Genomic DNA, 10,342 nt, shown 5'->3' with positions numbered 1-10,342 from the left:
GCCGAGGTCTCCCGGGGCGCAGAAAGGAAAGACCCCTCTATAATCTTACGTGACCACCATCGCATACGCGGCCTGTAGTTGACTGAAACGTTATCTGGCGCGTGACTGTAGTGACTTTCCATTTACCATAGACATCTGTGTTTTTTTGTTTGTTTGTTTGTTTGTTTTTTGAAACGGAGTCTCGCTCTGTTGCCAGGCTGGAGTGTAGTGGTGCAATCTCGGCTCACTGCCACCTCTGCCTCCCGGGTTCAAGCGATGCTCCTGCCTCACCCTCCCGAGTAGCTGGGACTAGAGGCGCCCACCACCATGCCCGGCTACTTTTTTGTATTTTTAGTAGAGACGGGGTTTCACCGTGTTAGCCAGGATGGTCTGGATCTCCTGACCTCGTGATCTGCCCGCCTCGGCCTCCCAAAGTGCTGGGATTACAGGCATGAGCCACCGTGCCTGGCCTAAAATCTGTTTTTTATTTGTAAGGTTTTTTGTTTGTTTTTTTAGACAGGGCCTCACTCTGTCACCCAGCCTGGAGTACAGTGGCACGATCGTGGCTCACTGCAACCTCGACTTCCTGGGCTCAAGCAGTCCTCCCACCTCAGCCTCCCGCGGCAAATTTTTGCATTTTTTGCAGAGTTGGGGGTCTCGCCATATTGCCCAGGCTGGTGTTGAGCTCCTGAGCTCAAGTGATCCACTTGCCTTGGCCTTCCAAAGTGCTAGGATTACAGGTGTGAACCACCAGCACCTGGCCTCATTTATAAGTTTTTTAAAAACCAAGTGGGTCTAAATAAAAATGTTAGGTTAACAATTGATTGTACAGGTGGTAAGTAGCCATTATGGAAAAAAAAATAGTGAAAGTGGCATTTGAAAGACTTAAGTTTCTGAAACACTGCTTTGAGCCGGTGGCTCACGCCTGTAATCCCAGCACTTCGGGAGGCTGAGGCGGGTGGATCACGAGGTCAAGAGTTCAAGACCAGCCAGACCAACATGGTGAAACCCCCGTCTCTACTAAAAATGCAAAAATTAGTTGGACATGGTGGTGCATGCCTGTAATCCCAGCTACTGGGGAGGCTGAAGCAGGAGAATGGCTTGAATCCAGGAGGCAGATGTTGCAGTGAGCCGAGGTCATGTCACTGCACTCCAGCCTGGGTGACAAGCAACTCTGTCTCAAAAAAAAAAAAAAAAAAGAAAGAAAGAAAGAAAGAAAGAAAAGAAAAGAAATGAGTTTAACTGAGCAAAATCACATGTGGCATGCTGAAAGTAGTGCTTGTTTACCAATAAGCATGTACTAAATGTCAGCTATTTGCTACAATATTGAGAGCCTCCTATGTGCTGGTGGGTTTTTAAAAACAGCTTTATTGGGGTATAATTTCTTTCTTTTTCTTTTTATTTTCTTTTTCTTTTTTTTTTTTGAGACAGAGCCTTGCTCTGTCGCTCAGGCTGGAGTGCAGTGGCGCCATCTTGGCTCACTGCAAGCTCTGCCTCACCTGTTCAAGCGATTCTCCTGCCTCAGCCTCCCAAGTAGCTGGGATGACAGCGCATGCCACCATGCCCAGCTAATTTTTGTATTTTTAGTAGAGCTGGGGTTTCACCATGTTGGTCGGGATGGTCTCAAACCCCTGACCTCAGGTGATCTGCCCGCCTCAGCCTTCCAAAGTGCTGGGATTACAGGTGTGAGCCACCGTGCCCAGCGAGGTATAATTTCTACACCAAATAATGTCACAATTTTAAGTGTACTATTCAATAACTTTTAGTCGATCTACGGTTGTGCACCCCTCACCAAAATCCAATTTTAGAACATTTCCATCAGCCCAAAAAGATCTCTCATGCCCATTTGCTCTTCCTCTCCTGTTCCCCAGCCCCAGGCAAACCTAAGTGACTTTAGGTCTCCCTAGTTTTGCCTTTCCTCATGTAAATGGACTCATACAATATGTCATCTTTTTTGTCTGGCTTCTTTTACTTAGCATAATGTTTTTGCAGTTCAGTTATGAATAATGCTGCTATGAACATTCACACACAAGTCTTTGTGTGGACATATGTTTTCATTCCTCTTGGGTAGACGCCCAGGCATAGAATTGCTGGGTTGTATGGTAAATTTATGTTTAACTTTTTAAGAAACTGCCAAACTGTTTTCAAAAGTGGCTGCACCATTTTACATTTCTACCAGCAAAGCATGAGGGTGCCAGGTGCTGTACATCTATTATTTTGAATACGTGTGTGGGCATTTCATAACCACTGTTTTAGAGGTGAGAAACTTGTGGTTGCAAGAGGTTAACTAACTTGCAGGAGGTCATTCAGCCTGACAAAGCCAGTATTCAACCCTATCTAGTTCCAAATCCCATCCTTTTCTACTGTGGACTGGCTCTGTGCTGGGTGTTTGTGCTGATTAATAGGGCTGGGGGAGGGCGCTGCAGTAACTCTGCTTCCAGCTCACTCTGTGGAGCACCCAAGTGATTAGGTGAATAATGCAGCCTGTGACCAGGGGAAACGGAAGGAGGGCTAGTCTTTTTGGACCAGATACCAAGCCCCGACATTTACATAATTCATTTATCTCTCTTTTTTTTTTCTTGAGACAGAATTTCATTCCTGTTGCCCAGGCTGGAGTGCAATGGTGCGATCTTGGCTCACTGCAACCTCTGCCTCCCTGGTTCAAGCGATTCGCCTGTCTCAGCCTCCCGAGTAGCTGGGATTACAGGCATGCGCCACCATGCCCAGCTAACTTTTTTTTTTTTTTTTTTGAGATGAAGTCTCGCTCTGTCACCCAGGCTGGAGTGCAGTGGTGCGATCCCGGCTCACTGCAACCTCTACCTCCCGGATTCAAGCAATTCTCTGCCTCAGCCTCCTGCAACCTCTACCTCCCGGATTCAAGCAATTCTCTGCCTCAGCCTCCTGACGAGCTGGGATTACAGGCACCCACCACCACGCCCGGCTAATTTTTATATTTTTTTTAGTAGAGTCAGGGTTTTTCCATGTTGGTCAGGCTGGTCTTGAACTCCTGACCTCAGGTGATCCGCCCACCTCAGCCTCCCAAAGTGCTGGGATTACAGGCATGAACCACGGCACCCGGCCATCTCTTTATGTTTAGAATGAAACTTCAGTCCAGGTTAACCAGTGACACAGCAAAGGAACAAGCTGAGCACTATAAGGAGTCCCCATCACTGTGGACTTTGACAGCCTCATAATCACTTGGCTGGCCACAGAACAGGGAGAGGAGATTTTTGCTTTCCTCTGTCTCTGAGTCAGCAAGTAGTTAGTTACTGAAATCACATCCGCTAACAAGTCCAGGCAACTGCTGACTGCATTGTTCCCGTTGCCTTGTTTTGTATGGCTGGCCAAAACACAAACAGCAGGGTGTATAAACTGATTATATAAAGACATGGGAAATGACATAGTCAAATTGAAAATATCAAGCAAAAATTACTGCTTTCTATAATTTTTTTTTTTTTTTTTTGGTGAGACGGAGATTTACTCTTGCTCAGGCTGGAGTGCAATGGCGCGATCTCGGCTCACCGCATCCTCCGCCTCCCAGGTTCAAGCGATTCTCCTGCCTCAGCCTCCTGAGTAGCTGGGATTACAGGCATGTGTCACCACACCCGGCTAATTTTGTATTTTTAGTAGAGACGGGGTTTCACTGTGTTGCCCAGGCTGATCTCGAACTCCTGACCTCAGGTAATCCGCCCGCCTCGGCCTCCTAAACTGCTGGGATTACAGGCGTGAGCCACTGTGCCTTGCCGCTTTCTATAATCTTTATCTTCAGCAGGATTTTAATATAAGCCTATCTTCTCTTATCCATATCTTTCTATATCACTGTCTCCAGGGGGACTATGTTAGGGTTAACAAGCATGAAGTTGGCATTTTCATTCATCCATCCTTGACAGCAGGGGCTGTGTCTTGTTCAGCTTCGTATTCCCTGCAGTGCATAGCATGACGTTGTGTAACATCAACCTTCTTCCTATATCTTGCCTGGACTATTGTTATCCGTCTCCCAGTAGTCATCCTCCATCCATAGCTCCTCTATCCAGGCCATTTTCTACACTTCCTTTTGAATTATCTTTCTAATATGCATCTTTTATTCAAGAAGAAATGATGACATTTTATTATTTTACTTTTTATTTTTAGAGACAGGGTCTTGCTCTGAGCCCAGGCTGGAGAGCAGTGGCGTGATCATAGTGCACTGCAGCCTAGACCTCCACGGCAAGAGCAATCCTCCCGCCTCACCCCGACTCCCACCCCCTAATAGCTGGGACTACAGGTGTGCTCCACCACACTCAGCTAATTTTTCAATTTTTCAATTTTTTTTTTTTTTTTGCAGAGACAGGGTGTCACTATGTTGCCCAGGGTGGTCTTAAAGTCCTGGCTCAAGTAATCTTCTTGCCTCAGCCACCCAAAGCCCTGTGATTACAGGCATGAGCCACTGCACCTGGCCAATGACATTTTATTATTTGATTAGATTCATGGTGTTGCAGATATAACAAAGGTGATACCAAACATGTTCATGTATTTTAAAGATGCCTATTGATCTACGGGATGGGCAAAATAAAAGAAAAAATATTTTAAGGCTGTCGATCGCTATGAAACAAAGTCCATATTCTTTACCAGATCATGAAAGATCATTATATAACCTGGCTTGCCGACCTACAGCTTTGTTTTTCACCATTCTCTTCCCCTTTCTGCTCTTTCTAGAAGGACTGCTATTCATTCTTCCTGTATTTTTCAGCATCTGCCTCAGGCCTGGACATAGAACAAGTGTTCAATAAATATTTCTTGTTAGATTGAGAGTTGCTTTGACCTGCTAACAGCTATATTAATTCCATAAGCCTTCAAAGGAGACTTCTAAGTCCTAGGACACTCTTCATAGCAGAGGAGGTGTGAGAATGGTGAATAAATGACTACCTATTTTTATTCTTCTTCTCAGAGTAGACTCACTGATTCACTCAACCTATGTCTTGAATGTTTTTAAAGGTCAAATCTTTATTTTGAAGTTGTACAAATGGGCCGGGCGCAGTGGCTCATGCCTGTAATCCCAGCACTTTGGGAGGCTGAGGTAGGTGGATCACCTGAGGTCAGGAGTTCGAGACCAGCCTGACCAACATGGAGAAACCCCATCTCTACTAAAAATACAAAATTAGCTGGACATGGTGGCACATGCCTGTAATCCCAGCTACTTGGGTGGCTGAGGCGGGAGAATTGCTTGAACCTAGGAGGCAGAGGTTGCAGTGAGCTGAGATCGCGCCATTGCACTCCAGCCTGGGCAACAAGAGTGAAATTCCATATAGACCGAAAAAACAAAAGGAAAAGAAATTGTACAAACTGCTGTTCCTTAATTAGAAGAAATTCATAAAGAAATAGCAACTGAGTGTTAATTTTCCTAACAGACAATTTAGTGAAATGCAATTTGAAAAACTTTAATGGTCATTTAAACTTGAATTCCTAATTATTTTCTTAGAAGGACATAAAAATAAATGAAGGAAAGAAAACATAAATGAAAGCCCTCCGTAAACTATTGAAGGCTGCCTATTCTTTACAAATATCATGGAGGTCAACATTTAGCAGTTCCGTCAACGCTATTCTGGGAATTGGATGAGTCAAGACTACTAAGAGAATCAAAAAATTTAGCCAATTTCAAATTCGTATATGCATTTGTAAATTTAATGATATAGTAATGATTTAACAATCATACTGTCCTATGCTATTATATGTATGCCAGCCATATAAGCAAGTTGACATAACAGAATTTTTATCAGACCCTTTAATTATATACATATAGACATTATTTAAAAATTAAACTAGGTACAAAAAAACTAGGAAAAATATTTGTAGCTAATTTGACAAGAGTTAGTACAGTGTTACATAAAAAAGCTATTAAGATAAAACACTGTCTCCAACAGTGCTGATGGGCAAAAGGCATGAAAAGACAAAGCAGTTAATATGATTAACAGATAACATGGAAAAGTTATTCAATTTCAACTTCACCAGAAATGAGTATACCAGTTTTTGCTAAGCAAATTAGCCAAAGTTAAAGAAAGAACTAGTGACATCATCCAAAGCTTCTAAGTATGTGATAAAACAAGGAACTGATATATGTTTGGTGGCAATATAAAATTTGTACAATCCTCCAGTGTGGCAGTAAGTATATGCAAGGATCTTAAAAATGTTCATGCTTTTTGGTAATTTAACTTCTGGAATCTATACTTAGGGAATGATCCTAAATGAGAAAAAAAATATACATTATGCGGAAAGACATTTGTCAAAATATTATTTATGGTTGCAAACCACCTGAATATTGAACAGTAGGAGAACACAAGATAAATTATTATATATTTATTTGAGGATATATTTATATAAATAGATATGATGTTTATTAAATATTTGAGCAAATATGAATCAACATGGACAACTTCCATAATTATAATGCTGAGAAGGAAATAAAAGCAAGTTGTAGAATACTTTATACATTTCATGATACTAATTATATAAAGCTTGAGACATGCAAATAATATTACCTATTACTTAGCAATACATACATATGTGGTAAAAGTATAAAGAGTAGGCTGGGCGTGGTGGCTCACGCCTATAATCCTAGCACTTTGGGAGGTGAGGCAGGCAGACTGCCTGAGTTCGGGAGTTCGAGACCAGCCTGGGCAACACGGTGAAACCCCGTCTCTACTAAAATACAAAATAAATTAGCTGGCGTGGCAGTGTACGCCTCTGGTCCCAGCTGCTTGGGAGGCTGAGGCAGGAGAATTGCTTGAACCCAGGAGGCAGAAGTTGCAGTGAGCTGGGATCACGCCACTGCACTCCAACCTGGGCTGCAGAGTGAGACTCTGTCTCTACAAAAAAAAAAAAAAAAAAAAAAAAAGAAAACTATAAAGAAATGCATGGGCTGAATAATCACCAAATTTCAGAAAGTCGTTACATATGTTAGAGATGGAGGGAGCTGCAAATGAGGATTACACATAGGGTATCAGCTGCACTGATAATGTTTTATTTCTTAAGCTCTGTGGGATACATCGATGTTCATTCCATTATTCTTTTTATCTTTCAGTATGTCTTAAATCTTTCATGGTAACCTTACAATATTATGTAGCTATAAAATAGTTCCATAGAAAGCCAATACAATAACATGGAAAAATGAGTCTTCTCTGGGGGAGGCGGGGCCGCGCGGGGCATGCCGGGAGGCGCGCGGGCTGCAGGGAACGGGGCGGAGCGCGGCCGCGCCGGCGCAGCGAGGGGAGAGACGGCAGCCGCTATGGACGTGTTCCTCGTGATCCGGCGCCGCAAGACCACCATCTTCACTGACGCCAAGGAGTCCAGCACGGTGTTCGAGCTGAAGCGCGTCGTGGAGGGAATCCTCAAGCGGCCGCCCGACGAGCAGCGGCTGTACAAGGACTACCAACTCTTGGATGATGGCAAGACACTGGGCGAGTGTGGCTTCACCAGCCAAACGGCACGGCCGCAGGCCCCAGCCACAGTGGGGCTGGCCTTCCGGGCAGACGACGCCTTTGAGGCCCTGTGCATCGAGCCGTTCTCCAGCCCGCCCGAGCTGCTCGACGTGATGAAGCCCCAGGAGTCGGGAAGCAGTGCCAATGAACAAGCTGTGCAGTGAGGACCCCCGAGAGGCCCATTACCCCCAATAAAAGAGATTTGGGAGTCTGAAAAAAAAACCATGGAAAAAGTTTGTACTATGACATTAAGTTAAACAAATTACCTATTCAAAATGATTACAACTACTTGAAAGCCATCCAAAAATCTTGCAAAGAAATATCCCCGAAAGTTACTGTTTTTCACATTGGATGGTGATGTTGTTACCTCCTTATTTCTTTAAAACATTTCCTCTGTTTTCTCTTATGATTGACACTACAAATATAATTGAAAAACAATAAACCTATTTTAAAAATAAGCATGATATATTTATTACTAAGCCATTTGTACTATTATGTCACATTTGATTTCTAAATTAATGTTCTGCTTGGCTTTGAGTCTAGCATCATGTGTAAGATGTGAAAGGATGGAGAAGACCGGAGAGAAAGGAGGTTGGCAGGGACCTGAGTTTGTTGACAAAGGATGAAAGCAGGATGGGCTGGACGCAGTGGCTCATGCCTGTCATCCTAGCACTTTGGGAAGCTGAGGAGGGAGGATCACTTGAGCCCAGGAGTTTGAGACCAGCTTGGGCAATGTAATGGGACCCTGTCTCTACAAAAAATAAAAAAATTAGTCTGGCATGGTATTGTGTGCCTATAGGCCTAGCTACTCAGGAGGCCGAGGCAGGACAATTGCTTGGGTACAGGAGTTTGATGCCGCGGTGAGCTATGATTGCATCATTGCACTCCAGCCTAGGCGACACAGTGAGATCCTGTCTTAAAAAAAGAAAAGAAAAGAAAAAGCAAGGTGGGCCAAGACTTGCTGTTACAGATTCCTGAAATGTTTGAGGAAGATTATTCTGATTGTTATGGGTAATCCAGGTTGGCTTCCAATGAGACTTGAAGTAGCAGCAAGGTTCCTTATATAAAAGTATGGAACATAAAATAAATTCACTTTGTTGAAAGAAAGAATAAATGAATGGAACAATAAGTCAGAGCTAATATTAATTTGAGGCTCTTAATTCAAGCTTAGATACTGTTATTTCAATGATTTCCCATGGATCTTAGAATTTTAGAACTGACATAGATCTTTGAGAACATTTGTTTTAACTTCTTTGTTATAGTCAAACTAAATTCCAGAGAAGCTGAATAACACCACCAAGTAAATAAAAGAGGGGTATTTGGACTTTTCTTTCATCATATCATTAGCTTTCTTAAAAGAAAGCAGGTGGGCCGGGCCTGTAATCTCAGCACTTTGGGAGGCCGAGGCGGGCAGATCCTTTGAGGTCAGGAGTTCGAGATCAGCCTGGCCAACATGGTGAAACCCCATCTCTACTAAAAATACAAAAATCAGCCAGGCGTGGTGGCAGGTGCCTTTAGTCCCATCTACTTAGGAGGCTGACCTGTAGTCCCAGCTACTTGGGAGGCTGAGGTAGGAGAATCACTTGAACCTGGGAGGCAGAGGTTGCAGTGAGCTGAGATTGCACCACTGCCCTCCAGCCTGGGCGACACAGTGAGACTTCACCAAAAAAGAAAGAAAGAAAGAAAAAAAAGCAAGTGGGGGCCTAATCTTTTTACAAGAAAATGCACTACAAATTCCTTGGCCTGCCCTTTGCCACTTACAGAAAACCCCTGACAATCTGGCTTCAACCTGTCTTTCCACCTTATCTCCCACTAATCCTCCAGAAAATCATGGAATTTCTGGTATCCTCACCAGTTAGGCCCTCCACCCTTCTCTCTGCCTATCTAAAACAATTCATCTTTCAAGGTACAACTAGAATACCAAGAGTATAATCCAGAGGTAATGTCATGAGTGCCTGAATTTGACTGATGTGTGTGGAAATGAAGTAGAATGGAAAAAGCTTGTGCTTAAGAAAGGGGAGAACAAAGAAGCCATGGGGAATAATAATAATAATAATAACAGCATTACTAATAATGGCAGTGTTAACTACTAACATTAAATACATGCTTATGATATGCTAGGCCCTGTGTTAACCATTTTTATGTTCATTATCACACTTAATAATGTTCTCAGTAACTCTGAAATGGTGTATCAGGATTGTGTTACGTGTAACAGAAAACCCTATTATAAGAAGTCAGGTTTTTTTTTTCTTCCATTCAATAAGGAGGCCAGTCTTGTGTGATCTTCATGAGAGGTCACCAAGAACCCAGGCTCATTCTGTCTTCTTTCTCCGCTATTCTTAGCATATGTCTTTCATTTTCAAGGTCATAATATAACTTTTCAAGACATTATATCTGCCTTCCAGAGAGAAATGCAGTGGGTATCTCTTTTCAAGGACTTCTGTCAACATCTCTTTGATGAGAGCTATGTTACCTGGCCACTGCTAGTTGCAAGGGAGGCTGGGAGACCACCAAATGAAATTCCGTTAATAAAGGGGAAGGAGGGATGGATATTTAGGTAGGGAGCCTGCAGTGTTATCCTCAGTTTATAGATGAGGAAAATGAGGCACAAGAATGCTAAGAGCCGGGCGAGGTGGCTCACGCCTATAATCCCAGCACTTTGGGAGGCGGAGGCAGGTGGATCACCTGAGGTAAGGAGTTCCAGACCAGCCTGACCAATATGGTAAAACTCTGTCTCTACTAAAAATACAAAAATTAGCCAGGTGTGATGGCATGTGACTGTAGTCCCAGCTACTAGGGAGGCTGAGACAGGAGAATTGCTTGAACCCAAGAGACAGAGGTTGCAGTGAGCCGAGATCGCACCACTGCACTCCAGCCTGGGTGACAGAGTGAGACTCTGTCTCAAAAAA

The 10,342-nt window shown here is 43.4% G+C and overlaps 1 protein-coding gene across 1 annotated transcript; it reads left to right on the top strand.

Annotated features, from left to right (window-relative positions):
• The first annotated feature begins 7,187 nt into the window (after window positions 1-7,187).
• Window positions 7,188-7,891, top strand: LOC466850 (elongin-B-like). Its single transcript, XM_054662863.2, has one exon. The coding sequence runs from the start codon at window positions 7,241-7,243 to the stop codon at window positions 7,595-7,597; it is 357 nt and encodes a 118-aa protein (XP_054518838.1). The 5' UTR covers window positions 7,188-7,240; the 3' UTR covers window positions 7,598-7,891.
• Window positions 7,892-10,342: the final 2,451 nt, after the last annotated feature.

This window comes from Pan troglodytes, chromosome 9 (assembly GCF_028858775.2).
Source record: "Pan troglodytes isolate AG18354 chromosome 9, NHGRI_mPanTro3-v2.0_pri, whole genome shotgun sequence".
In the NCBI taxonomy this organism is placed as follows: Eukaryota; Metazoa; Chordata; class Mammalia; order Primates; family Hominidae; genus Pan; species Pan troglodytes.
This window is presented reverse-complemented; position numbering and strand designations above follow the sequence as displayed.

What these genes read in the sequence shown, in the direction of transcription:
- LOC466850 (XM_054662863.2), top strand. Translation starts at nt 7,241, where the DNA reads ATGGACGTGTTCCTCGTGATCCGGCGCCGCAAGACCACCATCTTCACT.